Source organism: Cebus imitator, unplaced genomic scaffold, assembly GCF_001604975.1.
Source record: "Cebus imitator isolate Cc_AM_T3 unplaced genomic scaffold, Cebus_imitator-1.0 Scaffold11, whole genome shotgun sequence".
Taxonomy (NCBI): domain Eukaryota; kingdom Metazoa; phylum Chordata; class Mammalia; order Primates; family Cebidae; genus Cebus; species Cebus imitator.
In genome coordinates, this window is record NW_016107326.1 from 7,075,911 (window position 1) to 7,096,074 (window position 20,164).

The following is a 20,164-nucleotide window of genomic DNA, read 5'->3' on the forward strand; positions in this document are numbered from 1 at the left end:
AAAAAAAAAAAAAGTGGGATTCAGTGTCTTAAGAATTACAGACCCACTTGGATTTTTTTCAACCACTGGTACCCATGAATAAAGACTTGATCAACATGGAATTTGTTTCCCTGCTGTTATTGGAGATTCATTTGGCTTTTAGCTCAAAAGCCAGTATTTGACTCTGTTTTTAAGTAACCCAGGAATGCACATATCCTATCCATGTCCACGTAACATAAATGAATCAAAACTCAAATTTGAGTTATCATATTTATGCTGATGCTCTGTACTTTAATCAGAAAGAAACTGACATAAACCAAAGTTTCCTTGCATATTATTCACATTAAAATGAAATTTCCTGTGCTTTTAATTTTATCTAGTAAAAAGAGTCAATTAAGAATCCAAGGCCATTAAGGCTACACTTGCCTAGTTTAGGTTTCCATTTCACATTTATGACTTTCTATTTTCGTGAATAAAGATCTGTAAATTTGAAAAATATGCATGTATCTCATTAAAAAAGTTTCCCAGCTCTAACAACGCTCAGCAAATCTCCAAAGAATGCAAGTTTAAAACATAAATGTTTTAAGGCCCCATAAAATTGGCAGTAAATATTTTCCCCCTTTAATACCACGTTCATTTCATTCCAATTTACTACCTCGATTATATTTTCTGAAGCAGCTTTTAATACAATACATGATTATTTCATATGGGGTTGGGTAGGTCGCCTCATTAAGCCTGCAAAGATCAGGCCTCTTATGATCCCCACAAATATACTTGCATTTATTCTTAATTAAAATGGCCCTCTTAAATTGTCTCAAGTTTATTACTATAAATAACAAGCTAAGCAAAATAGCCACAGTTGAAAAGTTAGCAGGGCAAGATGACCAGGTCCCCAAACCTCACACAGAGCCAACTATGGTATGTGTGCAGTGGTACCCTGCCACCTGTTGGTTCTGCTTACACATAACAGGGTGTTGATCTCCCTCACCGTGGTGCCCTAACCCTCTCTGACCCCTATCCCTAGTTCATCATCCCTGAGAGAAAAAAAAAGGCCTTTGGGAATCCCAGGCCTCCTGCTTCCCCCCATCATCATTCATTTCTGTGGCCACATGTTTCTCTGGCTAATGCTAAAAATTTATGGCTGAACACATTAAGGGCAGTGCAAGTCCTTCCCTACTTCTGGATGATTTCAGAGTTTCCTGTCGTGAGGAAATCCAAGCAGATGTGTCCTCAGCAGATTGTATGTGACAGTGTCTGCTTATATCTCAGGAATCTGAGGCATGATGGATAAACTGTCAGTTTTGAAGGATGATGTTTTCTCCATATTTCCATTATGAACTGGGCTGTCATCTCCTAATAAATTTCCTGCATTGGTATCAATTTATTTTTACAAGCAGAGGGTCTGATGTATTTGGGAAAAGCACTGACAGCAGATCTGGCCTAGCTTGACAGAGCTGGCTTCACTTCATTTTGGAAAACTACTTTGGTTCCAAGGACAGAACTTGACCTATAGCCCTTGAGATTTAAAAAAAAAAAAAAAAAAAACAACCCTCCATGAGAGGAAAAGAGACACATGAGGCAAGTTTCTTCTTTTAAGCCAAAATAAATCAAGCCTTTAGGACTACCATGACATAATATTATTTCTAAGACAGTCCTACAAACCCAGTTGAGATATGCCACGTGTAGCATTCTCATCTGGGTTAGATGAGACCATCTAAATACTGTTAGACCATCACAATAATGTAATGAATTGATGGATGAATTTGGATTACAATGAGGCTAAGGCTTACACCAGAAGGAATCTCAGTAGTGCTTTTCTGCTTGACAAGTGAGAAGCAAAGTTAATTCATATAATGAATATTTAATTATGAAGTATGGGCATGTCTCTGTCATGGCTACTCTGAAGGGTACAAAAAGCCATACAACATTAGCCTTACCTCTCAAGAAACTTAAAGTCTAGTTGAAGAGGTAAAATGTTAAACAAAATAGGAGTGAAGTAAGAATAAATAATAGCTAACATCCGTGAACAGTGGCTAAGGTGGTTGTCTCTGACTTTATTTAACATTAACCTTTACTGTGAAGGGAGTCAGCTTGTAATTGTCAAGACAGTGGCAACTGGAGGCAAGCTGCCCGGGTTTGTGTCCCAGCTCTGCCAAGTAGCAGTTACTTAAGAACCTAAATGAGAGCTTGGTCAAGGGACTTAATTTCTCTGGTCCTCAGCTTCCTCATCTGTAAAACAGAGCGTAACTCCTTCATGAAACTTGTGAAGTTTGAATAAATGAATACATGGAAAGTGTTTAACACAGTTCCAGGCACAAAGTAAGCACCAATAAGTGTTAGCAATTTTAACTCTCATTATCGTGATTGTGACTATTACTACCATTATCACTTTTACTCAAAATGTGGCTTAAAGAGTTTAAATAAATTGCCCAAGATGGAGCCTGGCTCTAAATCTTGTCAATAAGGCATCAAAGCACAGAAAACAGAGAGGAAAACAGTATACAAATTGTGAATAAGTGAAGAACAGGATCCTTGAAACTTAGTTTTTTTTCCTTACTGTTATTTCCATTCCTAGACTATAAAATAGCCCTTTTGTCCATAGGCTGAAACATACTTTAGAAGCTACTTGAAAAGTGCTCTATATACTGGTATACTGGTTAAGTTCTTAACAGCCAAGTCTTTGCGGGAAAATGTGTGTGTGTGTGTGTGTGTGTGTGTGTGTGTGTGTGTACACATATATAATTTATTGCATTTGTTATATAAACATTGTACAGAACACAATTAAAAACAAAAATTGAATATAGAACACTCTTTATAAAAAACTCCATGCAATCACTTAATTGTCACAGATAATTTCAATGATTTTAGCCAAACTCTTGCATCTTATATCCGTGGCTGCAACTGATGAACAAGTATAGTTCCAACTGGAATGCTGGTTGATATTTCTTTATCTTAATGAGTATGTCAGAAATTTACTCACTCATTTGTTAGTGACATAAGCAACTAGTTTGCTGAACTGGATGATACTTTTTGAATGCTGGAAGAATACTTTTTCAATTTTTTGTGCTATTGACAGTGCCTTGAAATACCCAACAAATCAGCTTCTCAAAGAATTAAGAAAAGCTGATTAAATGAGAAGGAATATACTAATAGCATGGGTAATTTTTGTAAAGGCAGAACATCCTGTCTATAAGTAAGCAATTATATTTAGCCAAAGAAGTATGGAGGACAAATTACTATTTTGCTACCATTAGGCTACAACACATCGTTTTTTAAGAGATGGAATTTTGTCCTGTTGCCCATGGTCAGACTCCAAATTCTGTACTCAAGGGTCTGCCTTGGCCTCCCAAATTGCTAGGATTACAGTTGTGAGCCATTGTGCCTGGTCACACAACATCTTTTTAGGTTCTATCTACAACATTAACGTTTACTCCATCACTTTAAGTTTAGCAAATCAGCATAACAATAAATTGAACTCTAACTTGTAGCATTTGCCAGTTTCTGCTGCAAATACTCCCACAGTGGCCAATGTCCAGCTACAAAGTGCCATCGCCGAAAAGTTGGAAAGTAATCGCACATCATTATATAGTATTTTTATCATATGAATACAGTAGACTCAATTTCCAGAGCATAAATAATGGTAAAATTTTGTAAAACAATTTGGAAGTGGGGAGTCAGGTTAAATACTACCTTTGCTTTTAAGGTAATTTATTCCATTTTAAATATGTGTAATTTTAAATAATACCTGTGTTTAACAACTGACCAAAGTTCCCAAAACCTTAATAATTAGTTCTTGTAAGCCAGTACAGGTTCACACTAGCACACCACTGGTTATTTGAATCTGAAAGGCCAAAGAGATCTGAAATGCCAGTTTGTCTACATTGCACAGATAATTCGTTCATGGATTATTAAATAAGCTGATAGTTTTATTTACTTAGCAGGCCAAAGAACATGTTGCATATTAACATGAATTGATTCATATCCCACTACCAATATATTACCTAACTTTGTATGTGCACTAAATAAGCGTAGCCAGGGTTAGTAGGAGCCGGGAACAGACAAGAGCCCCACCCCCTACCCAGTTGGCGGGGTGGGAGCCGGCGCTCCTGGATGCAGCTGCAGCCTGCGGGCTCGGAAGTGCTACCTGTGGCTCCTGGCGCCCGCTCCAGTGCAGAGCAAAGTTGTGGCCAACCCTGGGTGCTATCGTGACCCAGCTGGGTTTGCCTGCACTCAGGGCGGCCCTGACACACCAGCCCCCTGCTGCCTTGGCCCCTTCTAGACTTTGGGCGCCAGTGAGCATAGGAGGCAGCCCAGGGTGTGCTGAAGGCAGCTCCGGGTAGGCCTGCAGGCGCTCCTCGACATGAACAGCGTGGGCAACGTGGATGGCATGTTGATGGCCGAAGGCAGGCAGGTTCCTGGGTGGATAGGGGTGGGTTCTCAGTGAAACCCCACCTTCAAGCCAAGGATGCCCGAAGCCCCCGGGGTGGGCTGCCAGTTCCAGGTGGAGAGTATGCCTGGAGTGAGAATTTATGGTGCTTTCTTTGGCCTGCCTACGGATGTCCATGAACCAATCCCCACTCACTTCCCCCCTTTTGAACCCATAAACATCTGCCAAACTCTATGGCCTGCCTGCAGAAAGGAGCTAGCTACACACTATGGGTCTCCTCTTTGTGGAAGCTGGACGCTGCTCGGGGTGACCTGCCTGCAGAAAGGGGCTACCCACTTTGGGTCTTCTGAGAGCTGTTGTGTTGCTCAGTGAAGCTCCTCTTTGCATTGTTCATGCTCATTGTCCACGTGCCCCATTCTTCCTGGATGTGGGACAAGAACTCAGGATCCGCCAAATGGCGGGACTAAAAGAGCTGTAACGCAGCGTTGAAACACGCCTTTCCACATGCCACATTGCAGGTAACGATAAAGAGAGAAAAGCTGCGGCCCTTCAGCAAGCACAGACCTAGGGATCTCGGACCTATGTCGCTCTCTTTAGGGCTCTGTGGTTCCTGGAGTTTCCAAGCTTCCAGGCACCACAGCATTCTCTGGTGCCCACAGTGGAAGCCACTTGCAGTACGCCCCGTCCAGCTGCAGCCCCGCTTGGAGCCGGTGCCTGTACCGGCACTTGGAGCTGCCTGCCCCACCACAGCCAGCACACCTGGCCGTGAGTGGGGCTGAACCCCTCGCTCGCTCACATACCACTCACCACTCCATGCCCGGCTCACCCTTGGCAGATGTGGGATCTGGGCTGGTAGTGCCAGCCGAGCGTATCATGCTGGGCCAAGTGGGTGGAAGGAGCCCAGCGAGCCTGAGCGAAACTGAGGCAAAGGTGCCACCAGCCACAAAGGGTTCTGACTGGAAAAGTGACACCCTAAGGATCCGGTGACACTTGCATTATAATATGGCTATTAAGAGGGTTAAATCAAACAATGCTTATAAAATGCCTGCATATAATTCTCAAGAAATGTACACACATTCACCTTATGTGGAGGTTATAACGCATTACATTCTGATTATGATTATGTCTGATTTGTGTCCTATGTTCTAACATAGGACACAAATGAAATCCTCAGCAAGAATTAATTAGCAAACTATTTGTGCTCCATCATACTTCTTTGGATAAAGAAAATTGTTTATTTACAGATGGGATGTTCTCCCCGTATTACAATTACCTATTAGTAAAATTAGTAAATTTACTAATGCTGTTAGTAAATTTCTTTTCATCTGATAATCTTTTCTCAATACTTTGAGAAGTTGCTTTGTTAGGTGCTGTAAGGCATTCACTGCCAAATTAGGTCTGGCCTCTAAAATCTTAAAGTTTACAGTTCTCTGAAAGGGACAAGTGCCCAGTGGACATCGAAGCAGGGGAGAATAGAGTAATGGCCAGGAGGAGAGCGTCATGAAAACATGAGGATACCAGTGCAGAGAGAGTGTGGGGCTAGGGAAACAGTCTGGGCTTTAGGAGTCAGGCTGACTTGGTTTCTGACCTTACTCTGCAGTTTAGAACTGGACAGTCTTGGACATATTACTGATCTTATTCTAAGTCTCGGTTTTTTTCATTTTTCAAATGAGAGGACTATAGGACATATCTCATACATTGGATAAGCATTAGCATTTACCATATAGTCAAGAAATATTAAATCCTGTCGCAGACTTTGCCTCCTTTCTTTTTGATCTCCTTCTTTTTCCTCAACTCCAATTTTTCCTCCCTTCTCTTTTTCCATTTCTCCTCAATCTCTGATAGGACAGATTGAAAAATATCTGAGGAACTAGATATTATTTCATATCAGCCATTATGTATGAGTAGTGTTTTAATTTGTAAATATTATAAGTTATAAGAAGTAACGGTATATTAAATAAAGTTTACAACTCCAAGCACCCTTGATCACATTGCTAGCAAAAATTTATTTTTGAGATGGAATCTCTCTCTGTCACCCAGGCTGGAGTGCAATGGCATGATCTTGGCTCATCCAACCTCTGCCTCCTGGGTTCAAGCAATTCTCCTGTCTCAGCCTCCCGAGTAGCCGGGATTACTAAAATACAAAAATGAGCCAGGTGCCCACCACCACACCTGGCTAATTTTTGATTTTTTAGTAGAAATGAGGTTTCACTGTATTAGGTGGTTTTCAAACTCCTGACCTCAGGTGATCTGCCTACCTTGGTCTCCCAAAGTGCTGGGATTACAGGCATGAGTCACTGTGCCTGGACCAAAAATCTTTTGATCTTTACTTAGTAACTTCTACCTGTTCCAAATTTTATATCGTTAAAAACCATAACCTATATACTATTTTAATGTTTACTGTGTTCGCTTAATATTATGTAATAAGTATCTTTGCATATTTCTTTCTCCTGTGTACTTAGAGTTATATTAGTTTATCACGAAAAATTATGATCTTTTCCATAATGTCCAATATTTAGATGGTTTTATTTTTTCTTCTGTTATATAAGTGTCTGCTAAAAATATTTTGGAACCACTGCTCTAGATGATTTGTAAGATCTTTAACAACTCTTACGCTGTGTGAGTGGATTAGTTATGTAATAGCCCACACAATGCCCAAGCCACAGCCCTTCCTTTCTTTTTCCCTTTCCTAGTTCTCCTCCTCCCTCCCGCCTTTTGCTTTACCCTTCCCTGCCTTTCATAAATATTTGCGAACTACTACTCTGGGCCAGATGCCACGGTAGGCCCTGGCAGAACTGGGTCCCCTGTAGATCAGATAGAAACAAATGGGAAGCTCCAGCCCATCGCCTTCAGAATGCTTTCCTATTCCAGAGAGGCTTTTGACCCTGTCCTCTTCTCACCTGCTTCCGCTATGACCAGCTTCTCACTTGAATTACCCTTCACCTCTCTCACTCAGCTTCATCCTCAGCATTTGCCCAGACTCTGACCTTTTCTCCTTTGGGATCTTTTCTTGGTCTGTTGGTTCCAGACTCAGCCTCATCCCTACTTTGTGTTTTATTTCCTCCCGTTTTCTTGGCTGCTGGCTCTAGACAGGATGTGGCTGTTCCTGCTTTCAAACCTGTTATTCAGACTTAATCTGTGTGTCAGTGACACCTTCTCTCCAGCTTTCTGGCTTTACCAAAAGGCATGTACCTTAATCTGCGAGAGGGCTGGGAAGCTTCAGCCTTCTAGCTGGTTCTTTGGTTTCTCTAACTTAATCCTCCAGAATATGGCAAGTCTTTGCTTTCTGATTCTGGCAACTTGGCCCACGCTTTCATGTTGAATTACAATCATGGTATGTAGCTTTATCTTTGACTTTAAAATGTTTTGCTCATTCAATCATCATGCATTGACTTCCTCCTGTATTTCTGACAGTATGTTGGGCACAGCGTTAATCATATAATTAATTCCAGAAATTTAATAAAGTTAATCCCCAAAGTGCTCTGTTAGTATGAATGAGAAATGAGTAAGTACGTAACTACTGTTACATGCGTGTAGATGTCATAATCAAGGTCAGAGACAGCATTCTGTGATGATGCAGAATATGGGATTGTGAGAGACACGCTGAGTCGGTGGTTCTTCATGACCAGTATTAATCATAGTATGATTTTTTTTTATGAGCCAGGAATGCAACCGATGTTCTCTTTTTATTTTTCTTGGTTTTCTCAGCAAAGGGCCTGGCATATAGTAGGTGGTTATTAAATACTTGATAACTAAATGAGTGATGCTTTTTCTTATGAGAGAAAATAAATGTTTTTAGAAGAGTCAGCTTTATTCCATGGTTTCAGGGAATGAATTGTGATGAAAAGTGAAGATTGCTTTTGCTTGAAAGAGGCTGACATATTTCCCAGGCCCGGGATCACTTTCTGTGGTGTATGATTTAAGGGTGAGTGAACATGCCAGAGCGCTCCACTTGAGCTGAGTGATGGGGAATGAGTTGTGGAGCTGTGGTCTTAGATGGTATTTTGTGAAAAATAGTAGGAGATTTATGGCTATTAAACAACTTCGTAGCTGCCCCCTTCTTGTTTCAAAGTCTGCCAAATCTCTCCTCCTGTGGTCTGTATCATGTTCTTTCAGTGTATCCATAACATTCAGAAATATCCACCGGACTGCAGTTTTTCATTGAATGAACCCATTGGAAAGGGGCTTGAATTTTACACATTTATCAGTTTCTGTAATCACCAAGTGAAACTCTCACTTTGCAAGTCTGTTGCAGAATACGCTGTGCGTGCGTTGAATCTTTTCCAAGGAGGTTGCCAAGTTCCACCTTCCTTCCTTCCATTATGGAAATTGCAGAGTGCAGTATATTAGTGGCTATTACCTTTATTGATGTGGGTTTTAAAAATTATTAGTAACTCTTTGATTGTGAGCAGGAGAAGAATCAAGTAACCTTCAGAATGCTTTGATGTATCTTCAGCAGAAGGACTTGTAAGGCCAGAATGAGTATTTCAAGACTTGGGGGGAAGGGGATATATATTTACCATCATCTGCTTTTACCTATTCTAGAGCTCACTCTCAGTAGCTCTAGAAGAAACAGAAATGGGGTAGTTCACTACAAAAAGCCAATCAGAGATGACATTAATCTATGTTGTACAAATACTAGAGAATTGTTTAAGGAAATTTTCTCTCATTATGGGTTCATGTCAATATTAGGACTGCATGGATTAGCAAAGAAATAGGGCCTTTTGGTGTTTTAAAAAAATTTCAAGCTTAGGTCTGAGAAGTTTCAAAAATGTAGAAAAGTTTGAAAAGTAATGAATACGTGCAGAGATCATCGAGAATTTGTGGTTGTTAATATTTTGACATTTAAGTCTTCTTTAAATGAAAGAAAGAGCATCATATGTAAAGCTGAAGTTCTCTTCTCCCCATATCCCACCAGCCCCAGACTACTACACTGCCCTTTGGCTGAAGCAACTGTTTTAATGAATTTAGTGTATATTTTTTAAATAATCTTTAGATGTTTCTATACATACATGAGATCAATAAACTTTATATTTCCATAAATGTTATGTTTATCATTTTGCAACTTGCATTTTCACTCTGTATTACATTTTTAGATCTATTCAAAGTGGGATATAGAAATTAGGTTTGTTTCTCTTAAATACTGCATATTATTATTCTATCTTATTGATATACAACATTTTATTTTTCTCATCGATAGACATTTGAGTTAATTCCAATTTCTTCTAAATAATGCTGCAATAAACAGTTTTATGTCTCAACTTGCAGGCCTGTGTAAGATTTTCCAAAGAATTACATATTTTAAGTGAAATTGCTGCACCTATTTTCAATTTTATTAGATATTGCTAAATGACGATTCAAAGTAGTTGAACCAGTGTACATTCCCACTAGCAAGGAATGAGACGATAACATCTTTTTCCTTTGTTCTCACTAGTACGTGCTATTATGAGACTTAAAATTTGCCAGTATGATGAGTGGAAAAATCATATCTTGTTTTAATTTGTATTGCCCTTTATCCTAGGAAATTTCAGCAACTTCTCTTATGTTTATTGACTGTTCAGGTTTTCTCATCTTTGAATTTCCAGACATTTCCTTTGTCTGTTTTTCTATTATATTTTCTATTGATTTAAAGACATTCTTTTTTATTTTGGATACTAATTATTTATTGTAGATATGCAAATATTTCCTAGCAGGAGAATTTAAAAATTAAAATGTAAAACTCTAATTCCTTGCCATAGGCATTTAGAAAAGATAGCAAGGGCCAGGTGCAGTGGCTCATGCTTGTGATCCCAATACTTTTGGAGGCTGAGGCAGGTGGATCACCTGAGACCAGGAGTTCGAGACCAGCTTCGGCAACATGGTAAAACCCCATTTCTACTAAAAATGCAAAAATTAGCTGGACGTGGTGGCACGTGCCTGTAATCCCAGCTACTCGGGAGGCTGAGTCATGTGAATTGCTTGAATAGGGAGGCAGAGGTTGCAGTGAGTTGAGATTGTGCCTCTGCACTCCAGCCTGGCACAGAGTGAGATTCTGTCTCAACAGCAGCAACAACAAATTTGCCAAGGATTCAAAATTGGAGAGTATTTATAGTCCTGAAGATTCAGATTTACTCAAATTTGCTTATTCTCATTTTAGGCATATCTTTTAATCCAGGTAAAAGAAAATATTATTTAAATTTTCCATTACTTCATACTCAATATACGATAGCTATACCGCCTCAGTTTCAAGGTGAGTTCTTTATTCTTTGGAAGATAGAGTACAAATTTAAAACATTTTCTTGTCCACTTATTTCATATGATAATTGTGTCTTTCTGAATCGTGCTTCTAATCCTAAAGTTCAGAGAACCAGTGTGAGCATCACTGTTGACAGGATCACATGGACTTCATTTTAAGAAAAGCCACGTCAAAGAGTTGGTAGTTGGAACCCTGATTTGTAGTTGTTTTCCTAGACATCCAGCCATAGAAGTCCCATCCAAAGGCATAGTTTGCAAAATCATGCTTTCCTAGATTATTTTTCATGATGTGAGTTTATCAACGGACACTGAGCAGGAAAGTAATTAAGTGCTGGTCATAGAATGATGACTGTAAAACAACAGAAGCCACACCATTTTGCTCTACCTGCAATACAAAGCGCAACCAAATATCTCCTTTACGCTTCGCTACAGGATTCTAATGTGTAGCACAGTCAGAGGTGTTTCCTGAAAGGTAGGATTTGTTCCAGTAATTGTAGGAAAAAGCTGTTATCAAATTGTCAACAGCCCAAATCGAGATTAAAAGTTCTAAGAAATATCACAACACAACAAACTAAAACGCATATTGATTTTTTTTTTTTTTTGCAATGAGTTGGAGCAGACATATTGACAACTGTGGCCTGCCATGGAGGAAGTGTGGTAGATCTAGGGAAGATGACTCCTGTACCCTCACTTCATATGTCCTGCCTCAAGCATTAAATAGATGCCATATTTAGGACACTGTCATCATGTTTCATTCATTATATAGAAATTACGGGAGACCTTGAATAAATACCCAATAGAGAGACACTTGGTGACTGTAGTATTTGATTTTTTAATCTAATTTTGGACTCCACGTTCTTGCAATGTGCTAAAAAGTAGAAAAGTCTTACCTACTTCAAAACATGTCTTTCTTGGTGGCCAAACTTTTATTTTTCTGGACCCAATAGCCTTGGATCCAAATTTAAACACCATATATTTGCCTTGGAGCTGGAGTGAAGCAAGCTACCTGAAAACTGTTTCTACCTAGGGACCGAGCTTCTGATTTTGCTCCAGTCACCCTCTTGCCATAAGTCTCCACTGAAAGCCGCTTAGTCAGACGTCGCAAATGTCAGAAATGAAATTTAAAGGGTTTTTCTAGCAAGTAGGTCTAATCTCCTACTTAGTTTGATTCCTGTAATATAGGTAATCTCTTTGGAGAAAAGGCCTCCTTTTAGGAGGGCAAATACATCCCATAGAAGGTATTTCCTATTCCGGAAAGAAAAATGTAGCATTAATGAAATTTACTTTTTCATGAAGCTTGGAAAGATTGTAAGCTTCAGATTTTGATCCTAGCAGATGTTCTTGTTGGGATATTAAAAAAAAAATGCATTTGATTTCAAAATGTTAGTTAAGAGTTGCTTCTTGTTACCGGCAACCACACTGTGAGTGTGGCATACTGGTCATTGTCTCTGAGTTACAGCGGACCCCAAGCTGAAATACTTTCTTCTGGCTTAACTCACAAGCATGTTGGGTTCTGAAGAGTGAGCCTTAGCAGCCTGTGTCATCTCAGACAGAGTTCTATAGTTAAAGAGTGGTCTGCAGACAGCGAAAAAGTATCATCTTAGATGTATCTTATGTTATTTTCTTTTAGGCCTTGGGGTGACAAGTTTGTTGATAACTGCTACATCCCAAATCCAAATTTCAGACTTATTTCTCATTGCTGTTGTTAAACTGAGCCAGAATCACCAATGCACAGCGCAAGACAATTTATATCCTTTCCTATGCTGACTTCATTCTGCCTAGTCTTTCAGGCCAGTGGGCTCAAAGAGGTCAGCCCTGGTTTTCCCCATTTATCCTGGGGGCAGAGCTTAGCGTCTTCACTAGTTAACATAGAAATCTGCCTATATCCAGCATTTACTTTGTGGGAATCACTGGGTAAAGTCCTGATAGAAATCTAGGTCTCTAACTTTTCCTGTCTTCCGCCTCTCTGTTTTTCTTCCTCCTCCTCCTCTCATTTCAGCACATAAACAAACTGCTCTCTTTCCTCAGAGCTGTTCCACATGTACTGAGGCCCCTCAAAGCTTTGGATCTTACCCAACACTTACCAGAATATTATCTCAACAAAAACAACTCTTCCTTCCTAAGAAGTATCTTGGTGAATGAAAATTTCTCCAAGCTCGGATCCCAAGGAGACAGGTCTGGTAAAGGAGGGGTTTGGTATTTGGTTTTGCTTCATGTTGACTTTGCTTTTGTCACACAGGTTTCCAGTGAGGACACTGCCAGCTCCCCTGAGCACCACTACACGCCCTTGCCTTCTGCTTCCAGGGAACTCACCAGTCACCGAGGTTGGAACTCAGCTTTTTATTGCTCTCAGTGGGTGCGGGGAGGGACACTTGGCTGTGCAGAGCTCTGGCCCATTACTGCTGCCTCGGCACTTTAGAAAGAACGCAGTGCTTTTTAAGTCCTTGATGAGAAAACCATACCTGTCACACGCAGTGATTTTAACCCGCATTAAACAGAATTTAGTGGCATTCTACCGGGGAGGCAAATAAATCTATGGTATAATATAATTTTATAATTTTTTTTTTCTTTAAAGAGATTAGAGTACTTTGAGATTACCGAGGAGATGTTAACTTCAGTATTAGTGATGGGGAGAAACTGGGAAACTCACTAGTATTTGTAAAAGCATCATTGTTTGAGAATATAACAATTGACATATGTAATTTCAAAATGAGTGAACTCTACATTATAACTAAAAGGAATTCCAATTTCCCTGGCAACATTGAGAGAATCCATGTGCAGTTTTTTGCTGAATTCTCTTGTTCTCAAAACATGAATTTGGTTTACTCAGTTTTTCCAAAGCCTTGAATGTCTGCTGCCATCTCTAGAGTCTTCAGCTTCAAAAGCAGACAGTACACTGACATGAAATATCACTTGAAAATGTCTTATCCCTAAACTGGCTGTTTGAAATATTGTTTCCCAAAGAAGGAAATTCCACTTACACATATAAAGGGGAAACTGAACAGGGACTATCCCAGCAGTACTGCAGGATGTGCAGGTGGAAGAACAGTCTGAGGAGATGCTCAGAAAGCAGTGAATCTGACCCTCTGAGTCACCATCTGGGCTCTGGGCAAATGGGATACTTGTATTCGGCAGGAAAAGAACAAGAGAGGAGGGCAGGATTTCCGGTGTCTGTGGCTTGGACCTGTGTTGTCTGTTTGGTGTCTGGGCGTCAATAGAACTTTTCTACATTTAAATATGCCTTAATTTTGTGAAAAAATCAATTTTGCTCAAAGTCAGGGAAATAAGCAGCTGCCAACCTGCGATGTTTTAGGAGAATGAACAGGTCACTTTCACTGAATGTCCTTTTGAAGGTCTTGAGCATATTTCCCTTTGGAGACTGTTTTTGGGAATTTCCCTAAAATAACACCACATCTAGATGGAGCAACAAATTAACCCTTAAATTAGCATCATATCCTCATGTGTTTATGTATTCGTATTTGAATAGGGGTTCTTGTATTTGAATAAGGGTAATTTTACTTCATAGTCAATTGAATAAGTTTCATAGAAACCGAAGTCTCAGAAACGTCACAGCCACTTGTAAAGTTTATCTGGCCATGAAATTGAGATTTCACAATGGGGAGATACGATCAGATAAATGATAATCATTAGGAATAGGACAAATATCATCTGTCATTTTTAACAGTAATATAAGGAACCTGAGACTTGAAGAAAGGAAGTATAAAGTAATATAGTTTTAAAGTATTTGCAATAACATTTGGAATATGGAAAAATGCCTAAAATAGTTAGAGTTCACATAAGTGCTATTGGATGACATCAGGGCCTAACATCAATGAGAAAAATGTAAAAATGTTATTTAAAGGGAGCCAACAACAGATGTCTCAGTTTTACTGAAGAAAATCCCTACACGTTTGACACATTGGTTGCCCTATCAGTGCTGACGTGGTTGTTGAGAAAAGCAAGTCCTCATCATAAAATGATGTTCTTTGGGCTGATGGCCATAAGGAGACCAATAAAGAGAGGACCAAAGAAGTTCATCAAAGCTGGATTATTGTTGGACTGATGTACGTAGGAGAAAGGTGAGACTCATATATTTACACTTGGCATAAACCAATTTGGCTTGAAGCAACTTGGCTTTCTCCAAATGGGAAAGCCATTATTTTTGGCACTAAAATGAAACCACTTAAGACTATCTCATTTTTTAAAAAGTATTTAAGGTAATTATTTCAAGTTTCTGATCATATAAATCATGAAACTATTTGTCATTTGTTAATACCTTCATGCAAACAACTTGCAAACATTTATGCACAAGAGGGCCTTTCACGGTGTGAGGACAAATCACCTTAATTCTTTCACCGCAGAAATCCTCCATGGTGTCTGAAACTTTTGTCTATAAAATCCTCACTGGAAGTTCTATTTGCAAATAATTTTTTATTCATCCAGTTCCCAATCTCTTTTTCTTCCGCACCAACAACTACAAAAACTGGCGGGCAGTAGTTCATGTGCAAATTGCTATTTTTCTGGACATGCCATTTTCCCTTTACTTGTCCTTTTATGTAACTTCCAATGTCGAGTATGATAGGCCCAAGATTCGTGTCCTAGAAACTGTAGATTCAAATGCAAAGGAAGTCCAGTCTTAGAATACTGATCAGGAGACCTGGGACTCAATTTTTCCATCTGTAACTTGTAGATAATCCGCACACCACAGGAATTAGTAACGTGCAGCGCTTTGCTTCCTCCATGAAGCTTTTACTGACCTGAGTTAGGTTGATTTTCTTCTTTCTATAGGTATTAATGATATTTGTTTCTATCTTCTTAAAGCAGTTGTTCATATTCTGCTTTGTGTGATAGAGGTCAGGCTATGTGTGCCTTAAACTCCTCACAAATGAATACTGCCTGAGAGGCAGCAGTAAGTCCAGTTCATCATCATTTTGTTTTTCTTTTTTGAGACAGAGTCTCGTCCTGTCACTCAGGTTGGAGTGCAATGGCGCAATCTCAGCTCACTGCAAACCCTGCCTTCGGGGTTCAAGTTATTCTCCTGCCTCAGCCTCCCAAGTAGCTGGGACTACAGGCGTGCACCACCTTGCCCAGCTAATTTTTATATTTTTTTAGTAGAGACGGGGTTTCACCATGTTGGCCAGGATGGTCTTGATCTCTTAACCTCGTGATCCGCCCACCTCAGCTTCCCAAAGTGCTGGAATTACAGGTGTGAGACACCACGCCCAGCCTCATCTTCTTTTTGACATCACTGACTCTATTCTTCAGGCATCAGCTTAAATATCATAACTCCAAAGGAAACTCCTCTGATCCCCCTACACTGTTATATTAGGCCAGTGTTCCCAGTTCAGGGACTATCTTCCTAGATAGGCCATAAGCTGTTGTGAAGAGTGGATGAGAGTACATATGTTCACCACTTTATCTGCAATGCCTGGCACAGGACCTCCTAGCTAAATGAAGCTCCATATATATGTTTTAGTAAAAGCTGAGTAATAGAAACCCAGGGGAAGGGTGAGTAACTTACCTTTGCAAGGTAACTTGATTGCAGACGAGAAAGAAGACCCTGCTTCCTTTGGGGGTGGACACACTAAAGGGAAAGGTCTAGCTTTGTGGACCTCAGAACTCAATTCTGTTGCTTTCATAAACCCAGACCATCAGGGATGGATGTCATATGTGTAGATTAATTGCCAGAGAACATTTTGTCACAAAGCCTAACTTCTAAATAGTTGATTATTTTAATGTTTCAAGCACCGGTGGTTTGATGGTAAGGAAGGGAATGGGATCAATTGAAGTAACTGATGGAATTATTTTACTAGAACAGAAACTCTCAAGGAAGGGGTCAGACTCTCAGTAAGATATGGATTGTGGTACACACATGGATTTAGAATGGTCCACCTGAATTCTCTCTGAGAACACTGCCCTGGGTTGAAGCATATCTTTGGAATGAGGAGAACGTGGAATGTGTCAGTAATCTCATTTGTTCCCTAGTGGCAATCCACGTATTGTGTCCTTGGGGGTGTTCATGTTATGAGAAGTGCTAAAATATTTGTTGGAGAAATGTCTCTTTAAATATGTTATGAGTACAGGACGTGCCCCAGCATGCCAGATATTGCCATTCTTCATCTGGTAGCTGTTAGAAGAAGAATTCACATCTGTAGAGGACATTGTGTCTTTTGGGGAAAACATTTCTATTTAGAATGTAAATTATATCATCCTCAGGACAACCCTGTAATGTGGGGAGGGCAAATATTATTCTCATTACACAGAGGGAGACATCAAGAATTGCTGGGGACAATGGAGCAACTCAACAACGGGCAAGGGAAACAAATCAAGCCCTGTGCCCTAATTATCAAGTCACCCCTGACCTTTATCCTTCATCCCGTGTGTATGAAGCAAGTGTAGGTAGAGCTAACTGTGGCCTTGAGCTGGAAGGAAGAGGAGAAAATGTAGAGGGAGAGACATGGCCTGGAAATGTTCGTCAATGGGATGAGTTTCCAAAGCCTGTGCTAAGGCTGCCAGGAGCTACGGCATCCTACTTGCCTGCTTCTGTCAAAACAATTGTATTACTCCTGCCCTGCCATTCTTTATTCTTAAATTACAGAACAATAAAATCAGGAGCAGAGAAACTTTGAAAACAAAAAAGGAGAATGCTCCATGTCAGTCTGGATTCAGACAGGGAAAATAGAAGGCACTCAGTGTGTTCCAATTATGAGGAGTTTTATTGGAAGGAATTAGAGGTGGTGCCGCCACCCAGAATCTCAACCTCAGCTCTGAGCTGGTGTTTCTCAGGAGCTTGCTGGAAAGTTCTGTAGATCACAGGAGCACCTGGGCGTCTTTCACTGACTTTCTCTATCTGAAGCACCTGTGCGAGGATTCTCACGCTTACCTGGAGACTGTTGCAGTCATTGTGGTTATCCATGCATTACCCTGTTCCTACTCCTCCCTAGATTTCCAAATCATACTGCAGCACTTCTGTGTGGCCAACTCTAACCTAGGCTGATTCACGGAAGGGGATTCTGGGCTATACAGTTTTTAGTTCTCCCTCTGATCTACAGAGAAAACCTTAAAAGAAAGCAATGGTGGCAATGTTAAAACAGATAATCCCCCACATCTACCATAACCCTGCCTCACCAATAGCTGTCATGTGGAGGATCCCATTTCAACTTGTCTGCATACACATTTTGTGAGATAATTGCAAGCCTAGTGAATGTCCCTGAATTATTTATTTCCTGATGCTTATACTATAGTCTTGAAGATGTGCCATAGTTAGCTTGCCGTATTAAACATTGGTCTTGAAATGTGTAAAAGAAAGAAAGAAAAAAAAAGAGGAAATTTGCTGTGAAACTTTCTTAGAGATAACTTCTCTTCTTTGACTATTGTTGGCAATCTTGTTAATTTTGTCGACACAGTTGTTAGGTACTCATCTTCCTCTCCAACAAGGGGCTTGGTCTATTTGTGTTTGAAATTGATTGCTGGGACTGTCACAAAGTAATTTATACAGCAACTTATCATAATTAGTTATCGTTTGCAGTTTCCTTAATGTGAGTTGCATTTTATGCTTAGCGATTGATTTTTCTGTATATCTCCATGAAGCAGCTCAATGTGTGTCATCCAAAAAAAAAAAAAAAATGGAAAGAAAAACTGTGGGTTTTTCTTTATTATTTAAAACATTTTTAGCCTGAGATATCATAAAATACATTTCCACAGAAGCCATAAATACGGAGTGTTTTGCTTCAGCTCATTAAATCAGCCAAAGCAAAAGTGAATAAAAGGAAATTTAAATGTCTATATGTGAAGAGGTAGCAGTGTAGGCAAAGATGTCTGGGATGGGGAGATGTTGGCCAGAAAAACTTCTTGCCAACAAGCATAATGCTTTCAGGAGGGTTCAAAGGGAAGTTACTTGACTAAACAATTGCTCACAACTTGTTTTCGGCTTATAGGATTTGGAGGTGCAGGGGCGGAATGATGAGATACCTTTCCTCATCCATTATAAGGGTCACAGCCTATAACAAAAGACAGGGTAACAAGAGGAAAGGATAAGAAATTAAAGTTTTCTGAGACGGGGGAGGGGCCTTCAGAAATAAAGGCCAAAAGACCCAGGGAAAACTGTTTTTATGCTTATGTTGATGAAGAATGGACAGCTGTGTAGAAACATGATTAGACAAAGGGTATGATCTAATGGTAATAGATTGAGGAGAAACCCAACAAGGGCCTATCTGTTCACATTCTTCTTGGTCTCTCTATGTAGCATTCCTTCTTCTGGTTATAGAACAGAACCCTCTGGCTCAATTGAAGTAACTGATGGAATTATTTTATAATTCTGGTTATAGAACAGAACCTTCTGGATCTGTTCCTTCTGGTTATATAACAGTAACTTTTGGTTATAGAACATAACCCTCTGGATCAATTGAAGTAACTGATGGAAGATCCCTCTGGAACCAGGGTCTTCAAAGGAGAAGAGATAGTGTGACCTTTCTAGGTTTTATGGCTGGCTTTAGGGGACAGGATTCTAGTTTCAATGACCTGACTTGGGGAAGAGGAATTCTGGTTTCTATAACTGACTTCAGGGGAGAGACAGAGGGAGGGGGCAGGGGGTAAGAGAAGGCCAGAGAGACCTTGCCTCTCAGGCCATTCCAGTGTCTTTAGTTTCAAATCACTCAACGCCAAGGTGCCACAATTTGAGGTATTGTGTTCTGAGCCCTGTCAGAGGAGTATGTCTCTTTTAGCCAACTTTTAGTTTTTCATTTTTAGATTTCCAATATTTTACTATGTCAACCACAGGGAATGTGAAAGCTAAGTTGGTCTGATCATTATAAACAAAATCTACAGAAAACAATAGCAAAGACTCAAGAAAATAGATGCATTTATTTAGGGCAACTTAATGGCTCAGAATAAAGGAATCTTTTTCCTACTGCCTCTTGGTTCTCATTGATCATTTAACAAGATGGGATGGGGCTGGGTGCAGTAGTTCAGGCCTGTAAGCCCAGCACTTTGGTAGGCTGAGGCAGGTGGATCACTTGAGATCAGGAGTTTGAGACCAGCCTGGTCAACATGACAAAACCCCGTCTATACTAAAAATACAAAAATTAGCTGGGTGTGGTGACAGGCAGCTGTAATCCCAGTTACTTGGGAGACTGAGACAGGAGAATCACATGAACCCTAGGAGGTGGAGGTTGCAGTGAGCTGAGATCGTGCCATTGCACTCCAGCCTTGGCAACCAAGTGAGACTCGTCTCAAACAAAACAAACAAAAATGTGGGATGAACAACCTTATGGTTCTGGCAACTTTGCAAGGGAGGTCTCACCTAAGGTCAGACCTTATGACTAAGAAAGCCTGCTTATATATTACCTTCTGTCTTCCAGAATATTTTGATTTGTCTTTCAAGAGAACTAAGCATCAAATAGTTTCTCAAAAAATTGTCACTGAATCATTGAAGGATCATAGAAGCATGACAGATCCAAATTTCCCCCATGGATAATGTATTGAAAAGGAGCAAAAGGAGAGAGAAAGTGAGAAAAGAAAAAATAAAAAACCTCCGCAGATACAAGGACACGTTTTTGTCCAGGG

At 40.0% G+C, this 20,164-nt stretch overlaps 1 protein-coding gene across 4 annotated transcripts in view; it reads left to right on the plus strand.

The window, feature by feature from the left end:
• Positions 1-20,164, plus strand: part of LRMDA (leucine rich melanocyte differentiation associated) — a 1,125,425-nt gene that overhangs the window by 880,777 nt on the left and 224,484 nt on the right. For 3 of the 4 annotated variants that reach the window (XM_017548700.2, XM_037727249.1, XM_037727255.1), the window contains one exon: positions 12,840-12,924. The exons of the other annotated variant lie outside the window; for it this stretch is intronic. In XM_017548700.2, the coding sequence (XP_017404189.1) occupies positions 12,840-12,924 (85 nt within the window). The remainder of the gene's footprint in view (positions 1-12,839; positions 12,925-20,164) is intronic. 4 annotated transcript variants of the gene reach the window in all.